The sequence below is a fragment of the Crocodylus porosus genome, unplaced genomic scaffold (genome assembly GCF_001723895.1).
Source record: "Crocodylus porosus isolate Cpor-Errol unplaced genomic scaffold, CroPor_comp1, whole genome shotgun sequence".
NCBI lineage: Eukaryota > Metazoa > Chordata > Crocodylia > Crocodylidae > Crocodylus > Crocodylus porosus.
Window position 1 is genome coordinate 103799182 of NW_017728931.1, and position 19222 is coordinate 103818403.

At 41.0% G+C, this 19222-nt stretch overlaps 1 protein-coding gene across 1 annotated transcript in view; it reads left to right on the forward strand.

The window, feature by feature from the left end:
* The window catches only part of PTPRZ1 (protein tyrosine phosphatase, receptor type Z1), a 165868-nt gene that overhangs the window by 137700 nt on the left and 8946 nt on the right, over positions 1 to 19222 (forward strand). Inside the window, exons 18-26 of the mRNA XM_019543956.1 lie at positions 1085 to 1167; positions 2821 to 2955; positions 7406 to 7540; positions 8916 to 9079; positions 10920 to 11003; positions 13622 to 13757; positions 15758 to 15904; positions 18090 to 18183; positions 18467 to 18540. Coding sequence (XP_019399501.1) covers positions 1085 to 1167; positions 2821 to 2955; positions 7406 to 7540; positions 8916 to 9079; positions 10920 to 11003; positions 13622 to 13757; positions 15758 to 15904; positions 18090 to 18183; positions 18467 to 18540 — 1052 coding nt within the window. The remainder of the gene's footprint in view (positions 1 to 1084; positions 1168 to 2820; positions 2956 to 7405; positions 7541 to 8915; positions 9080 to 10919; positions 11004 to 13621; positions 13758 to 15757; positions 15905 to 18089; positions 18184 to 18466; positions 18541 to 19222) is intronic.

Genomic DNA, 19222 nt, shown 5'->3' on the forward strand with positions numbered 1-19222 from the left:
CATTTATGTTCCTTATTTTGTTCTGAACTTTGCATTTTATCAATATTTTCTGGTAACAAAATACTCAGACCTGATGAGGAATGTCTTGCATTTGAAAGCTTGTCTAACTTGATCCCAACTACATAGTTGGTCCAATAACAGATACCACCCCAGGAAATGGTTGCCTATTGCAGAATTAAATAAGTCTTCTTGGAGTAGTTGTCACAGGACGTTATTGATAAAAGGACAAATTCAGCACATCTGGCAAATGAACGTGAAAATTATATCTCCAATACCAAGGATACTTGTTATATTCCACTGGGATTTCACCATGATGGAAAGGCAGTTAGCAATTTGCATCTGATGCTTTATAGGAGTACTATCCACATCATTTTGGTAATTTTCTGGAAGGTTTTTAAAGATAATTCATAGCACTAAAACTTTCCAGAGCAGTTCATGTTTTAAGGATACCGGCTGCCTATATGTCCCAAATGCAGGAGAGGTTGTGGCCACTCAGTGCAGCCAGTTACCTCAGAGGCTAGCTATAGAACCCCAGTTTATGCCCACAAAGGTTAATGTAAACTGAGTCACATCTGACCTAAAAACTTTGTTTATGGTCTCTAATGAAGAGTGTATCTGTATAACCTGCCCAAACCGCTGTTGCTGCTGTTATTATTATTTGCTGCTGCTGCTTTTGTATCTCACTACAAATTCATGGCCAGGTCTTTATTCATTATCAAACTTACATCATCCATAGCAGGATAATGCTATTTTTCATAGGAACCTTATCTTCCTATCAGTTGTATGTACACATTTTCCATTCACTTAAAAATGGAATTCTATATATGTAACTGACACGGTGATCATCTTTTCCTCACCCCTTAAATAAGCTTCTTACTGTTTTTGAAATCCAGTTCCTGCTGTGTATTAGCTTACATTTTTCCAGACTGAAAATTTCCGTCTGATTCTCTGTAGTCATCACTGTACTACCCGTATAAATATACTGAAATTCAGTTACCTTATTTAACTTTGAAAAGTTTCTTGCAGGAAAAGAACTGTGCTTTTTTAAATGCTGTGCTTATTTTATCTGTTGGTTTCACTGCAGATGATCACACTAGAGTTAAGCTAGCACAGCTTGCAGAAAAGGATGGAAAACTGACTGATTATATTAATGCCAACTATGTTGATGTAAGTGCATTTATTTATCATTCTGTCCGTATATTTCTAAGATGGCTGAGGTGCTGCACCATTCAGGTTTCATAAAATACATAAATTCTTAAATATTTGTAAATAAAAGGCCTTTAAAAGGATATTTAAGGATTTAACTCTAATCCCACAAAAGATGATATACAGATAAATCTCTAATTCCATCTTGAACCCATCTTCTTGCATGCAGCTATTGTAGAGTCTTCAGAACAGTGGGGGATTTTATGTCCTATGAAGTTATACAAAGTATCTCCACTCTGAATAAAGTGGAGTATTTTTAAGAATTTGCAAAAGTTAGTATGTTACTTAATTCTTCTGTCTGGTATAATCACATGAAATGTATCTGCCATTCCGGTCAGCCTTGGGAAGTATCATTTATTTAATTTTAGTAACCCCATCATTCATATGAATGATACTGTTTTATTTCACACATTAATATCATAGAAGATGTTTTCTAAAAAGCTATTATGTCAATATTCTGCCAGAACAGAGAGTAGTTTAATATGTATTCAGATTCTATTCCTTTTGTTGGGATGTTGCACACTGACATAGTAATTCCATCCACATTGCATCTACCACAGGTTATATCTGAATGGTATGCTTATCACTGCAAAAAATGTGTAAAAATGCATGAGAATTTTCATCATAATACATGACTAAAATATCATGTTCTCTCCCTAGCACCTTTTTTCATATAAACTGGGCATGTCTACACATGCAAGGGTTAAGGAGAAAATTCTCATCCAGTTCCCTACAGCCCTGCAGTTGGCCCTTGTTGCCACCAGGGGGAGTTCTAGGCTCCCCCTGGGTGCTAGCCAAGGGCCTGACAGAGAGCACTGGGCCAGGAGACAGGTGTCAGGGGATAGTGCTGGCAGATTGGGGCAGGGGCCTGGGACCTACCCCAGCCCTGCAGCTCTTTCCAAGCCTTGTGCTTTCATCACCCAACTGGGGCACAGGGCTGGGACCTGCCCCTGACTGGGACAGTTCCTGGCAAGCCCCAGGCTGCACAAGGAAGTCCGCATGTGCAGCTTGAAGCTGGCTGGGGACTACCGGAAACAGAATAGTCCTCAGCCACTGCCAGGCTGCACATGCTTCCCTGTATACCCTAGGGCTGGCTGGGAACTGTCTTGGTCAGGGGTAGGTCCCATCTTGAGCTCCGTGGGCACAGGACTTACACTGGGAGACCTTTATGTCCTAGCCTGAACTCCACAACTGTGGTGCTTGGGCTGGCCGATAATGATCTCCCAGCCCTACTCCGTGATTGTGATCTCAGAACAGAGGGCATAGTCCCCACCCGGGCTCCTGTGACGAAGCCCACCCCGGCAGCAAGCAGCTCCTGGGGCCAGGAAGCCATCTTCTGCCCCTGGTGAATGGCTGACTGGGATCTGATTTTGTTCCCAGTCAGGCATCTACATGAGTGCTACAGTGCCATTACTAATGCCAAGTAAATTTGCTACTTGCATTTGCAGGTAGCAAATTTACTTGGTATTACGGAGGTTTACTGCAAAGTAAGCATGTGCATGTGTAGACGTGCATATTTATTTAATAGTAAACTATGCTAATGCGAAGTTAAGTGTCTTGTGTAGATGCACCCACTGTAAACTAACAAGTTACATTTATTTTATTTTAATTTAGGGTTACAACAAGCCAAAAGCTTATATTGCAGCTCAAGGACCATTAAAATCAACAGCAGAAGATTTCTGGAGAATGATATGGGAGCACAATGTGGAAGTCATTGTGATGATAACTAACCTTGTTGAGAAAGGAAGAGTATGAAAACCTTTATGTACCTTTATATTACCTGTTTAGTACTGATGACACATACTAAGATTTCTCTTTTTAGGTGCCTGTTCCCATGTCTTTTTCTAATTCTGTTGCTGTAAGAGTCATAGCAAGTGAAGACACTAATCTGCTGATTAATGCAAGATCAGTGGTAGATAAAAAAGGCAATCATCTTAGATCTTATTCAGGATGAGGCCTTCTAAAGGTGCAGATCCCCATCCTCCCAGGGGGATCTTGCAGATCTCAGTAAACTGGCTAGGGGGACTAGGACCACGGTTGGTGGAGAGATGTCATTACTTCCCTCTGTGAGGGCAGAGTACCAGAGATTCTTAAATCTGCAATTGGCCAGAGTCTATTCTAGAAACCAACTTTTAATGCTGACTCCCCAGTCATGTATTACCCTGTTTCCACCGCCCCCAGTCCCCACACCTTTTTTTTTGGCACAGGTTCTTGAATGGATTCCTGGACCTTTGTCAGTCTGGCTTTCCTCCTGGATATTGCATGAAGACTGCATCTGTGGACTTGGGCAGCAGTTTTTGCTTAGAGCTATGCAGGGGAAACTGTGCCCTGTTGATCTTAATAAATCTTTCAGCAGATTTTGATATGGTTGACTATGAGGTGTTGCTAAAGTGCTTACATAACTTACATAATAAGTAAACCATATAATTGGGCCCAGTGTGATGCATAAAAGTGTCTTAAATGTTAATACAAAATAAAAATATTAAAGATTGATTATATTAAATATTAAATACATAATATTCAATAATTCTAGACTAGACAAGCCTGATGATATGCCAAATTGTAATGGTTCTCTCTTTCAGTGTTGTTACAGGGTTGCAGATAACATGGTTTTAGTCACATGGAGCTTCTGCCAAGTCCTAGATTAAATCATGATCAGAGAGAAGCAAAATAATCAGAATCTCTACATAGACAGCACAAAGGGGTGCTAACAGGGCTTAACGCCCCCAAATGCGGGGCAACAGTAGGAACTCAAGGCAGCCTGGCTGCGAGTTTCTGGCTCCTGCAGCAGGGGTAGGGAGGGGTGTAGACGCAGCTGTGAGGGAGGGAGTGGGGCTGGGGCAGATTCTACACAACTGGAGCAGGGCCACGAGCAGCTCATCTGGGGGGCATGGGTCCTGCTGCCACATGCACCCTGGGAGGCGTGGGGGGCATGTGCCCCCAGATCTGCATGGGATGAGGGTGGACTGCTGCTGCAGGCCAGGGCTGGGGCTATGCCAGGCTTTTCCTGGTGGTGAGGGCTAGGCTGGGCTGCACTCAGGGTGGGTAGCGACAGCCCTGGGAGGGTGGGTTAAAGGGGGGCTGCAGCCACCTCAAAATTTGTTATAGTCCCCCAACTCCCCCTCCCAATGCACCACTATCTGCCCCAAGCACTGCCCGGCCCAACCCCCCCACCAGGAAGAGCCTGGCTCCAGCCCACAGCCCACCTTCACCCCACATGCAGATCTTGGTCACACACCCCACCACCCAGACAAGCTACTTATGGCTCTGTCCCACGCCCTGCCCCGGCTGTGCAGGGTCTGCCTCTGCTTCACCCCCACTCCCTCCCTCACTGCCATGGGGGGTGCAGATCATGGCCCCAGCGGTGAGGGAGGGAGAGGAGCACAGGCAGGAGCAGGGAACGGAGTGAGTGGGTCCTGCCTGTGCCCTGCTCCCTCCCTCACTGCTGGGGCCTCGATCTGCTCCCCCCATGGCCCTTTCCCATCCCCCTGCCCCTTCCCCCACAGACTTACCTGCTGGGAGGGTGTGTGCATGCATGTGTGCACACGCTCAGCCCCCCCCCAAATAATTTTTGCTCCCTCTGCCTCTGAGTATCTATCACTATTTTATTATTACAGAAAAAATATAACAAATTGAGAAAACAGAACACAAGCAGCAAACAATGAGTGTTTCAGGCCACTGACAGAAGTTAATTTAAAGGTGTGATGGGATCTAACAGTCGCACGCGTGCATGACAGAAGGCATGATTTTGGGATCGGAGATCAGATCCAAATCACACTGTATTTGTTAGTGCAGGAAGAGCCTGGTATAATGATCAACTAATGATCAAAATATATGTAATAACTTTGTGGCAAGTTTCTTTTATTACACCATTAATCATCTGAACCAGGTTACACTGTAAGGCTATTAACTAGTTTATCATGTCTTAAGTTTAATGTCTGCCATGGGCCTCAGATACAGTCTCTTCTGTATAGTTCTCTGTGGAGAGTTTTAACATGGTTTATATCTTAAGCATAGACTGGTCTCTCTGGAGACACTTTGTCCTATATAAGATAAAATGATATTGATCTCAGTATCAGTAGTGTGTCCTTTTTTGCCTATCCTAGATAACTAAACAGTCTATAGGGACAGGGAATTTTGTTTAACAGATGGCAAATCCTGTTTATTTTATTGTGGATAACAACTGAAATAATTTATAAAAAGATAACATTGAGTGATTTTTACTAAGTCCTATGGACCCAAAGAAAGTGTCTAGATTCAGTTACTTTTTAAAAAACCATTCAAGAAGCTATCTTGAAAAATCCAGTTTAATTAATATCAAGAATCTTTCATCTCAATTAAATCCCACCATTTCTATTTACCAGACTTTACTTACGTTGTCGTACCACTGTACAAAATTAGTAAATTTCAGAGAATGTAAGGACGAAGAAATGTCTCAGTTCAGAGAAATGTATATCCTTTTCTGTAATCTCCCTGAAGGTGTAAGTAGGAACTCTTTTCTGGAGCTTTGCTGGAGTCGGATATTGTCTATTGCCACCTTTCATTGGTTCAATATCATCATGGAAAGGTCTTGGTAGCATTTTTAGTGAATGAGAATGTGCAACCTGCTTTTGACTGTGAAGCAGAGATGTAATTTTTCTTAATGTTATAATTAAGCTTTTGTCTTTTTGGCAGGAAACTGCTAGAACATCTCTATGCTAGTGGCTTTTACTTCGTTTTCTGTCATAACCTTTTAGTACCATCAAAGGTTAAGAAAAGCGTTGCTGAAAGGGACCTCTTAAGGTCATCTACTCTAGCCCTTAAAATAAAATGGATGTGCGGCCGAGAGTGGACCAAGGCATCCAGGGTCTTGAATGAAGGACTTGGGCTGGGAATTGAGAAGGCTGACCCAAGTGTTTTTCGTTCCTGTATCAAAGTCCTTCAGGTCTTAATAAACTTTTTAACATACACGATTGTGAAAGAGAGTCTTTAGATTTAAATAGTTATAAAATAAGTTATTGTCTTTTCCTCTTAATGTGCTTTCTAAACAGTTTTTGCTTTCTGAGTTGGGTAAGGAGTTACTAAAACACCCCCAGAAAACTATTTACAGTACTTTCCAAATTAGTGTCACTATTTATATATTTATCCATTTCATTTGTAATATCACATAAATTTGTTATAATTGTCCAGAATTCATCTCATTCATAAAACGATGATATCAAGAAGTTAGTGTATGAAGAGTGACATTTAGATCAAAATGTGCACGAATCTGCATCTGAACAAAAGTCTTTGCTATTTTAAGCACTAAGAGAATGCAGGTTTTCATCTCAAAAGCAAGCATAAAATAACTTAGGTTTTGTAAAACATTTTTCCCACCATAAATGTTTGTCCTGAAATTTTTAAAAATGGAGACTTCACAGTACGGGTAGATCCAAGATTTACCAGAGGGTGTTTGGCACACTGCCCCCAGACCATGGGCGAATGCAGGAGAGGCATGGATCAAGCCAGAATCAGGTGCTTGAAGGGGGGAAAAGGGGGTGGCTGCTATCACTCCTGTTGTCTCCAGCTGACCCAGATATGGATGAAACCCTAGAGCTGCTCCTGCCCTGCTCCTGCTGGAGACTGCAGGAAGAAGCTGCATGGGGTGCTGGGCTCAGTTGGGTCAAGGGTGGCAGCACACAGGTTTCTCCTTCCAGCACCTGCTCCCTGCCCTACCCCAGCCCCCAGGTGTCCCCTGCTGGCCAGGAACAGGTGCTGGAAGAAGGAACCCACCACTGCCCGGGTCGACATAGGCACAGTAGGGAGGCCAGAGCTGCTTCTGACCTGACCCCGCTCCACACTGCAGGAGTAGCTGTGCATGGAGCTGGGCTTAGCTGAGGACATAACACACAGGTTCCAGTTCATATTGCTTCAATACTGAATGATATTTCTTTTTGTGATGTGAAAGGATAAAAAGCATTACATTTTTAAAATGTGCTTAAAGCTCTGAGGACTTATTCTAGGTTTCACTTCTCTTCAGCATATCCTGAATGAAAATGTTCTTTTATATAACATATCTGTGCTAATACATAAATACACTTAGAAACTTGTTGAACTAATGATCAGCTATGCTAAACTTGGTATATATGGAATTCCCATTGACTTTTATGGGATTTTGTACCCTCAAATTACTTCATTTTACTGATATATTTTCAAACCATGTTTTTATTTTTTATAACAGAGGAAGTGTGACCAATACTGGCCTGCTGATGGTAGTGAAGAATATGGGAATTTTTTGGTGACTCAGAAGAGCGTTCATATACTTGCCTATTACACTGTGAGGAATTTTACTATTAGAAACACCAAGGTCAAAAAGGTTGGTGACATCTCAGAGGACTGTCTGTACACAGGCATTTTTTATAACATTCAGAACTTAAAAATAAATATTAACTGCTTGATGTTACATATTAACAGTTGAATCCTTCAGATTTTCAGCTAGATCTAGCTATTAAAAGGTTGAGTACTCAACTGTGCCAAGACTGAAAGAATATGCCTACGCCGATAGGGTCATAACCTTAAGGTCATAGACAGACAGACAAAACTTTCTTCAACTTCAGAAGAGAAACATGTTCCCTATCTAATGCCCATTTAGAATATTAATGGTAATGGCTATTGAGAATATACGTTCTCTTTCTTAACAAGTACAGGCATGAACAGACAGTCATGTATCTTATGTAATTTACAACAGTTTTGTGCTGTAAATTACACCAGAATAATCAGTGCAGACATCTTGGGGTAGCTTATACATTAGGTGGCTCTTACTGTGATTTGCCACTAGGCAGCGGAGAAGCAAGCAATAACTTGCTAGCATGGGCACAGACAAAGCAACTTAAGGTGTAACTTTATCCAAATATAATTTTATCCAAGATTGTCTTGGGGATAATTCTCCACTGAATTCAACAAAGTTCTCCTATTTAGGAGATTGTATTGTCTGTCAGCTACTTATTTACATCAGTGCAATGCTGATGATACCAGTGCAAATATTCCAGCTATCATGAGTTATTTGAGAAGCATCGTGAAAATATCGATCTAGATTCTCCTGTTACTCAGATTGGGAGTAATGCTAATGAAGGTGGTCACAGTCTGGTTTTACTGACATCAAAGGCAACCTGCTGTTGATTCTCTGGTTTACACAAGTGTAAATGTATATGAGATTGTGAAAGAAATAGGAGAATAAGATGTCTTGTATGTATTAGAAATGGCAGTGAGGAACGTAGTAAGAAACAGCCCTGCTGTCGCTTCTAAAAAAAATGAAGCTTGAGCTCTGAATAGCACTTTAATCCTTCAACCATCTGGTGCTAAGGGACTAGAGCTGGGTCATTTTACCATTCATTGCTGACAAAAACATTATCTTTCCCTTTGCATGCTGGATTTGGATTGTGATTTTCCCCTAGACTCCTAGCCCCGTCTAGGACTTCATTCAGTACTTAGTAGTATCATTTGAAACCAATTGGCCCATAGTGTTCCTTTGGAGGTGAGACACAGGGTGGCCATTATAGCATATATATAACTACATGCTTCTGCTGTTAGTATTTGAGAAGTTTGGTGTAGTTTTTACTGAATAGAGACTAAGGTAATTCAAGCACAACATAAAGCATTAAACTACACAAATAAAACAGGAAAAAAATGACCTTCCTCTTGCTTCATCTATTTATATATATATATGTATATATATTTATTTTTTGTTTCAGGGTTCCCAGAAAGGAAGGTCCAGTGGGCGTGTAGTAACACAGTACCATTATACCCAGTGGCCTGATATGGGTGTTCCAGAATATACTCTGCCTGTGCTCACTTTTGTACGGAAGGCATCATATGCTAAGCGCCATGCTGTTGGTCCTGTTGTGGTTCATTGCAGGTGTGATTTTTACTTCAGTAAAATTGACTTTAATTTGTAACTTATTTGGGGAAAAAATGGATTTCTGACTGGGATATTAAACACATTTTACATTAATATTAAATGACTACTGAAGAAGGAAGATGAAATCCTGTAGCAGTCATTCTAGCTATTATAACGCTGAGTACTCAGCTGTACAAGTTCTTTGAGGGTATGTCTACATTAATAGTATCATCCTTAAAGTCCCTCTAGCCACCAAGGGGGTTTACACGTGTTCCGCGAGTTGGGGGGGGGGTGGCGGGGAGGAGGCACTTTAATTAGAGCAGCTCTGAGAGCTACTTGAATTAAAGCACCCAGAGCATCTTGTGTATCAATGTCCCCATGCTGAAAACAACAAGCTTTAGTTAAAGCACCCCCACCATCATGTTGCAGCATGGGCACACTAATACACAAGACACTGGAGGCTGCTGGAGCATAGTAATTACCACACTCCAGCAGACTCAGTTAATCAAGTCTGCTCTGATGCACTGTAATTACAGCACTTGCAGCAGCCTCGCTGTTCATGTATAGGCACCCCAACAGTTTGTATTAATCTTAACTCAATCTCTAAAAGCAGTCTAGCTTGATCATGGAAGGTCTGCTGAGCTTGCTGTTTAAAGTTAAACCTGTCTCCTCTTGCCTTCTAGTCTCCTTTCTGCAATTTGAGCACAACAGACTTTGATATTGACAGACTTTCTGTGGTCAGTCTCACAAGTCTCTAGTCTTGACTTCTGACTCTTGCATTCTTGCACTGCACTTCCTTTCTCTAAGAGTAAAGATGTGTCTTGGAAAAAATATGAATGGTTCACAAATTGATTCCTATAAGGGCTCCACTTCTCAAATAAGAAGCACAATGGTAGAATGTAGGATATGAGCCCCTGCCACACATTATATGTATTACTCATTTAACTGGTTAATTGTGTAAAAAGTTTAGACGGGCCACATGTGCAAAGTAATTACTACATAATTAACTGGTTAATCAAATTTAGACTGGTCACATGTACAAAGTAATGATCATGCAGTTATGTGGGTAATTGTGCAGTGAAGTTAGACCTGCCACAAAGTAATTATCATGCCATAAGGATGTCCATTCCACTATAAAAAAGAGCCATCCAGCTATAAAGTTCATGCTTGAAAATGTGTAACAACTTTAAAGCTGGTTTCTATCCTGCTTTAATTTGAATGTGTGGCAGGGGATATGGAGGGGAAGAATGAGATTACATGGCTCAGGTTGGTTGAAAACAATTGGTGCTGACCATAAAAATCATTGTAGATATACCTGAATCTCCCAGTGACTGTAAACAAGGGGATGCTGCTCTGTGCAACATTCATTTTTTTGCAAAATGTATTTTTATTTAATTTTTATGCATTTATATATTGCTTTTTTGGTAGCTAAAGACTTACCTGACAGATATATTGTTATAATTGTTCACTTCTACAAAGATATGTATCTTTAGTGTTTTCAGCCCATTGTTTTTTTTCAGCTGTTTGGTGCAGGGATACAAAACAATTATAGAAAGAGACTATGCTACAAAGAAGAAAAAATACAATTTCCACCAAGCTACAACTCTTGTTCTTAATATTGCTCTATGCTCTGTCACTGGCTTGCAATGGAGGAGAATTCTGGGGGACTGTAGGAGCTCTGCATATGCTTCCAGTTGCGGGCAGGTGTGCTCCTAGTGTGCTCCTAATGCTCACTAAGACTGAAGCTGGTAGGGAAAATTGGTTGAAAGTTGCTTGTAAGCCCTGGGATTACTTCACAATACCAGTGGAGACCAGGTTATTGTAAAATATATAAGCAGGTTCTGATTTTCCACTATAGTACGTCAACTTTGATGGAACAATTGAAAAGGGAACCTCCTCATGAAATCTGTCCTTCTGGAGCTGATTCTGATGAAGCCCACAGGTAAAGTTGCTTCAGAAATGCTGCAAACAAAGATATTTTTTCTAGGATGATCTAATTTTTCTGAAACTTATTTTTCTCCTGGGAAAATCAAATTACCATGTTTTCTTTGTTATGATGATATCTCTGCTCTGTGAAGTCCAAAAGCAGAGCTTCCAAGAATGTGGGTTGAGGTCTATGTCCAAAGAAGGCAGCAATCTTCAACATAATATATTGTCTTTTTTTTTTAGCAATGGTAAGTTGTATGGTTTCAGTCAGACTTCTCCATTGAGTCACATGCAGATAGTTATGTAAGCTAGTTGTTTTGATTTCCTTTTCAGGTTACACAGAGAAAATATTCCTAACAATGACATTTTACTTCCTTATGTTCTTTCTTTAATGGTTTTGTTGCTCCACTTTTGTAATTTATAATAAGCAAAGATTGTGCCAGGCAGTATTTTTAATATAATATGTCTTAATAATGTGCTGTTAACATGGACACATTTGGTGTTACATTTTTGTGTTCTTGCCAAATTTTGCACTGGGGTCTGGTCCAAAGCATTCTCATAAGTACTTCCATTTAGGCACTGAAATAGCTAAATATAGAAGTCTTGCCCCATGACAGAGATGCTAATTGATAGGGTTTAGCTTCTAGGATCCCTGTATATGGAGACAGTTAGTTGCCTCTCTAGGACAGTCTGCTGAACAGGTTCTGAACTCCAGTTTCTCTTTGGAACCTGAACATCTGACTCAGGCTGAATATTAGATGCAAAATAACCTGGTGATTGAAAAATGTCCAGGAAGTGGGAGCTCTGTGTTATAGGATCTCCTCAATCTATGGGGAGATTCTTCTGTATCAGATGAGTGCCCTAACCACCGGGCTAGGAGATAGTCTAGGTGGGAGACAGACTTCTTCCTCTCCTGTTGAAGCTGGATCACAAAGTAGTGTAGCTGAAAAGATTCCTGGGGCCAGAAGAAGAGCAAGTAAGGGGGAGCCTGACCCAGAGTCCAATGGTGAGGGTATACCTCTGGATGGGCAAGCAACCTTGTTTTCAGTCCATACTCTCATGACTGCTTATGCATTTTACATTAGACAATCACTGGCTAAAAATCGAAATAACCCTGGCAGTTGGAAACAACCATTTATTTCCATCTTGTAGTAGAGTGCTTTTGTCACTAGGCTTGCACTTTTTCTTCTTTGATTGCCTTCTGGTCCCATGACTTGTGCCCAGTAGCCCAAATTCAGCAGGAGGGAGAGGGACACTTCACCCAAATTAGTCTGTACTCCAGTTCTTATGGCATGCTCTGGGAAATGAGAGATTAGGTTTGAGTCCCCATGGGCAGGGGGGAGAGTCAAGCACTTAGATGTCTTGCTTTCTGTGGAAATACTTTCACCTTTAGTGATATTGAGTAGGTGGTACCATCACCCCAGCCCCATTTTCAAGAATGAATGTGGGGAGCTATGCATTGTAGTGACTCAGTTCTGCTCATGTCAGTCAAGGCTTCAGTGTGGTTTTCATGCCTATGAGATCGGGGCTTAGCCAGTTGTTAGATATCTTGCAGCACAAATACTGATGGCTTCTGAGTATTTGCACAAACTTAATCTGAAACCTTTTGGGACAAAATGGAAGCCTCAAGTTTTTTTGTTACACGTATCTCCACTACTGATTATAAAAGTACCTAAGCAATTTTGTGGCCAGTCTGGACAGTTAGATGTTTAAAGCCCCACAGAGGTGCTTACAAGACTAATTTGTATGTAGCCATTATACAGAGTTGCAATTATCATTCAGTGAAATTGGATTATCAATTTGAAGAAAGAAGCTTAACTTTACATTGACTTTATAAATCTATACATTTATATAAATATAATTTTGTCATTAACATGTGAATATGGAACTATATTGAGTCCTAACGTACTTGCACACCAATTGCCTTTTCACATAAATGGTCACTTTTTTTCAGTTTGACTATTGACCAAATTGAGTTAAAAGGTTGAAAAGAAAAAAATTAAATCCCATTCTTCTTGTTCTTTTAGGAGGGCCTCATGCTTTGCTTCTGCCTCCTTAGCTAAAGGCAGTACAGTTTTCATTTTCTAGCATTCTTTCAGTAGCTCTGATTCTTCCTAGGACCATCCTTTGAAAGCTCCCTAGACATCACCTGAATGTTCAAAGTGAGGTAAACTCAGCCTCTCCTTTGAAATGACATGTGTCACAAAATAGATTCTGTAAACGTCAAAGACCTAAAGCAATGGCATATGCCATTCTGCACTTTCTATAACATGCTACCAATGCCCATTGCAAAGTATCCTAAAGAGCATCAGAATCCTGAAAACCGTAGACCACCAGGAAACTACTGTTCTTATTTCAATAGGGAAGTTCAGATAATAATTGAAGGAACTGAGAATTAGATCTGCACCTTTAAAAATAAGATTGGGGAGGAAGGGAAGGGATTCTTCGTCATCACCTGCCTTCCCTTATATTGTCATATATATGATATGTGCAGGTGTTGAAGAGCTCGAATATGAAAAGAAAGCTTTTCTCTGTTTATTGACAAACTGGTTTATAGAGAGTAATACAGTAATTCACCTCACACTAGTTCTTTTCTTGAGCTTCAGGCTCAAATGCATTTCTTTTATTTTACAGTGCTGGTGTTGGGCGAACAGGCACATACATAGTACTGGACAGCATGTTGCACCAAATTCAGCATGAAGGAACGGTCAATATATTTGGATTCTTGAAACACATACGTACACAAAGGAACTACTTGGTGCAGACTGAGGTAAGAAGAGAGATGCATTATATGAATTATGCCAGCTTCTATGACAGGCCACAAACAGATTTTCATTTCTAAAATGAATTAATTTTCTACCACTAGAAATATTTCTGGGAGAGGGAGCAGTACAGGCATTCAGTCTGCAACCAGCCCCTCTCCTCTACAGTTTCTGCCTTCCCAAGAGCAGGTGATTGTGATTTTGGTGAAGAGTGGGGAGCAGCACTTGTTCCACACCTACCATTTCCACAGGAACTGGAGCAGCAGGGCCAACCCTCTGTCTGTTAGTCAGACTGAGGACCCTAATCCCAGTGTTTTTCCCTTCCCTGTCTACAGGAGAGGCAGAAGCTACTGTCTCCCATGCCTTCTTTAGACCAAGGCTACTCTGATCTGTGAAAAGCATGGGAGCCTTTCACCATCACTCAACTTCTCCTGGAACTGGGAGCTGTTCCCTGTGTCCTCCTCAGACCAGGGTGACCACAGTCTCAAGAAGGTATTGGGAGCATTTTCCCTCTCCTCAATGTCTCCTGGTCTCTACAGGTGTCAAGCAACAGGAAAGTGTATAGACATTCACTGTTCTGGGAGAAATTGTAATTGCCCATAAACTCATGGTTTCTACCAGGAGAGTTGCAATTTTTCAGCTGCCACTTCCAGGGGCCATGGGGGGAACCCCTCTCCCCCAGCTCACTGACTGGCCATTGTGGGGGGGCAAGTGCCCTCCCCCCCGCCCAACTCAGGAGGCACCAATCACCCATGGCCAGGACATCGTATACATTTCAACTGAGCTGTGTCTTTCTTTCCCATTTCTAATGATTCCTGTTTCTTCACAAGCCTTAAATGTTTGATAAACATCATCAAACAGGGCCTCACGCAAGTTCTCCCAGTTCACCCAGTATCCCTCTGTGGCCCCCTGTCTCAGTTTGGTTAACTAGTGTGGCCCCATCCTCCATGAGGTGGAGCTGGACCAGGTTGCCCTGGTCCAGCTCCTCATATGCATATCAATTTTTGGAGGACTCATGACAAGAACATGTGGTTCCAGTTGTGAGTGGGGGTCTAATTAGCACATGGATCCTTTGTGGGAGATATCTGGAGTTCACACAATTACTGAGCAGTGCTGAGCTGTGGGGTCACCATGGCTTGCAATGTTGTTGACTCTGGTGGGGCCCAACCCAGTGAACTATGTGGTAAATCATGGGGCTTTTGGCTTTGGACTAATATCATGCATAAATTTGATGATGAATACAATGATGAGTTAAAAGACTGGGAAACAGGTGAAGGAGTTGGGCAGGGACGGGGGAGAAGGAGTAGGAGAGTGGACACTGAGGTGGTCCCCTATGTAATTGTGAGAAATGTAGATAATAGTGACAGGCGAACAGGCATGCACTGTGCAGTTTTGTAATTGGAATGAGAATGGTGTAGCTGTAAAGGTGTTTTGGACTGCCGAGTGAACCACAGTGGTCACAAGGCAAGTTGATAGAAGTATAGCTGTAGTATATCTGTAGTAATTGGTCTATATGTGAATTACGACAGGTAAGTTTATTTCAAGATCAGTTTTTTCAAATATGCCCCTTCTACGTGCTCAGGAAGAGTAGGGTCTGAAAGTAAGGAAGGAGGGAAGGGACTTCAGGGGGAAGAAGTTGCGGGGGCCGGAGGGCAAGGCGGCTACTTGACCCCCCCCCCCAGATTTATCTGTCCTGCTGTTGCAGTGTGAGGGCGACAGATTCAAGACAAAGCTCCAATAATTAGATTCTATATCTGGAAAATTATAACATTTATAAATCTTCCATATATAGACTCTATTGTGGTGGGGGGGTCTTTTATTCAGGGTCATCTTATATTCAAGTAAATATGGTAATTGCATAAACTTTCAACATCCTAAATTATAGAAGTAAGATTCACAGTCGTTTAGAAATATTGTCTTCAGCCAATAGTGACACACTGGTCAAAGGTGGTGTCCATGAGCATTACTGACAGCTATTAGAGCTAGAATATTTGTTGCTATTTCCTAGGAACAGTACATCTTTATCCATGATGCGTTGGTTGAAGCCATACTCAGTAAAGAAACAGAAGTCCTTGAGAGTCACATTCATGCCTATGTTAATACTCTCTTAATACCTGGACCAACAGGAAAGACAAGATTAGAGAAACAGTTCAAGGTGAGTTCTTTTGATTTTCAAAACTGAAAGTTTTATGGCAATGTAATTTTCATACCTCTAGCCATTATAGTAAACAATGGAATTGAAAAGTGCAAGAATAGAGATGATACTGATTGAATATTTTCTTTATTCCTAACTACTGAAACTAGCTCCAAAGCAGTATAGCAAATAGATGCAGGATGTGAGAGAACCTTATTTTGAACATAAACAGGGGATATTTTATGAAAATAAAAAGTAGATGTTGGGCCAGACATACTATAGTGTTCTAGTTAAAGGGTCCACAAAGGTGATAAGAGTGACTTAAGAGGAGACAAGGAATAAACTTTTTCAATCGTGCCATTGGGGAAGGTGCAGTTTGCTAGCTCGAGTGAACCTGACTCATTAAGTAAGAAATTTGCCTTTACAGATGAATTTGAATTATAGGCAATAAATCCCAGTTTAATGATTGTTAGCTTGTATGGTACAATACAATTTTCACTCTAATTTGAACCTGGCTTCATAAGACCTTTGCCTCTAAACACTCTGATACGCTAAAGGAATGGTCAATGTAAATAACACCTCTTTGGGATAGTAGATTTATATTCTCTTTCCCTGTAACTATTGGAGCTCTCCAAATAAATTGCAGCAGTTATAATTAACTATAGAACATGAATTAAATTTATAAAAGTAATTCATAGATGATCTCTCTCCTGGCTAGAAGGAGCATGGGGGAGTTGCCACTTGCCCTGCGTAGCTGGAGATAAAATGTAAATGACATTGGAAATGACATACAGGATCCCAAAATAATTTCTGTATTAATATTAACAATGTGAATATCTTGCTATAATTCCAACATTGCTGTCACCTGCTTTTTGGCTGAGGAAAGTACAGCCTAACAGAACTTCATGGAGTGTATCTGTGTTTCTGTCCATAAGGCAATAAGACCACATCTGGTCAGTTCCAAACCAGCAGGGATTTTCCATATATCAATGGGGAAAAAACATTAATTTTGTGGAAATCAGAAAAATGAAAGTCTGGAAAAGCCTTTTTTTCCCCATAGTGTTTATTTGGTGTTGCAGGGAGAGGACCATAACTCAGCCAGTCATCAATCACTCCCTCCAGTTCATTTGTCTATGCCAAATGTTCAAATGAGTCAGCAGATAAAGCTGCAGGTTAAAAAGGATTTCATACACCCTAAGGCTTCATAGAGTTCATGTCTAGAATAGCAGAGCCCATTTCAGAATGGGAACTATATTGGCTGAGTATGAGTAAGACTGGAGGCTTGCACAGTGGCTTCATCTTCAACAAGAGGGACTGAGATAACCTCTTATTCCAGAATATCTAGTTGCCTGGAGATTAAAATATTTTTTCTAATAGAACGGTTTGTTGCACAGTGGCTTCATCTTATCCTTGGTTCAGGCATGACCATTTGTTTTTGCCCAGGCAAAACTGCTTTCAATGATATAAACAGGAATCTCTCTATGACCATCATTTCAAAATGGCAGAAACAGTTAAGGCAAATAAAAGGGTTAGAATTGAAGGCTGGGTTACTGGAAGGAGAGCTGATGCCTGAGTAAGTTCTCTCTGATGTCACATACTTATTCCCCAGGTGCCTCTGCCTGCAGTGCCACATCATGGTCACTGCTAATAAGAAACTCTTAAAGAGACCACTAGTCTGGGAAAAGTGAGACCTGGGTTCAGACTGTACTACAATAAATACTCAACATAAATTAAAATATTAATTAGGGCAGGGGACTGAACCCATATCTCCACACAATGAATAATGGTTTAAACCACTGACTTTTAGAGTTGCTATTCTCCCCCTGACACATTCTCTATACCGCCTTCACTTTCAGATCAATAGATGTATAAAATATATATGTAAAGTAAAATACCTTCAACAGGAGGGACTGAGATAACCTCTTATTCCAGAATATCTAATTACCTGGAGATCAACAAACCGTTCTATTAGAAAAAATATTTTAAAGTCCTTTAGTGAACCCTTAAGCACCTGACAAGGGGGTATGGAATCCCCTAGGCAAAATGCCTAGAAGTTAGATGCTGCATTGCATCTTTTTGTAAATCTAGTCCTATGTTCTACAGCTGCAGTGAAGTATGCAACCTCTTCTTAATGCAGCCAACTAATAGTGTCCCCTTTATTTTCTCTACTGTATAACACCAGGATTCTTTTATCTTGTTGTTTCAGCTACTGAGCCAATCTAATATACAGCAGTGCGATTATTCTACTGCACTGAAACAGTGTAACAGAGAAAAGAACAGAACTTCTTCAGTTATTCCTGGTAGGCTTATTTGAATTGATTTCTTTTGATGACAATGGTTTTAAATGGATTAAATGTCAAATGACATCTTTCCTTAGCAAAATCTGCAGATAACTGCAGTGGAGTGGGGCAGAGGGTGCATCAATTCTGTAATATGTTTTTAGTGAAGAAATGTAAGTTGCTACACTGAGGAAAACAGCAGATTCAGTTCTGTGACATTTAATCTTGATTCTCAGATCATTATTTTATTAGCATTGCTACAATAAATGAGCCATATAGACTTGTTCACAACTTTCTTTTACAGTGGAACGATCTAGAGTTGGTATCTCTTCATTGTCCAGTGAAGGTACAGATTACATCAATGCTTCATATATTATGGTGAGTCAAATCATGGTACTACTGAAAACTTACCTTCTTTTTGGAGTTCACAGGTATTTACATTAGTGGCAGTGTCCTAATTTTATATCTGTAGCTGTGTGTGTGTCTGTATCACTAATAACAATAAAATAATGCAACATCAGTGAACAAAAATTACGGGGGAGTTCCTAAAACTACTTAAAGCTAACAGGTTTTTAAGGGTAGAGTATATCAGGGCCTTGTTACACGTTGCACTTTGAACTGCTCAAAGGTTGATCTGTGTTAGGGCCAGCTCAAGTTTGGAGCAGTCACACCTTAAGGCTAAAAACCAGAGGTGCACCAATACCTTAGTCTGATACTGGATAGGTACCAATATAAAGAAAATTTGCTGTATCAGATATACTGGGGGCCAATAATTTGGCCAATAAATGCCCATGTTGTGTGCAGTTGCAGCGCAGCAAGGAGCAGAACTGGAAGTGTGAAGAGCTGCCTCCAGGTGGTAAATCAGAAGGGGAGAGGGGAGGGAAGGGGCATGGGGGTGGCTCCATGTCCTGCCTCCATCCACGTGCTGGGAACAGCCAAGACTGCGCTGGGCAGCTGGTGGCAGCAGCGGTGCTAGGAGCAGAGCTCTGGTGAAATTTGAAGTGGCTGCAGCCCCCTCCTAGTACCCGTTCCAAGCCCAGCCCCTCCAGAACAGCCTTGG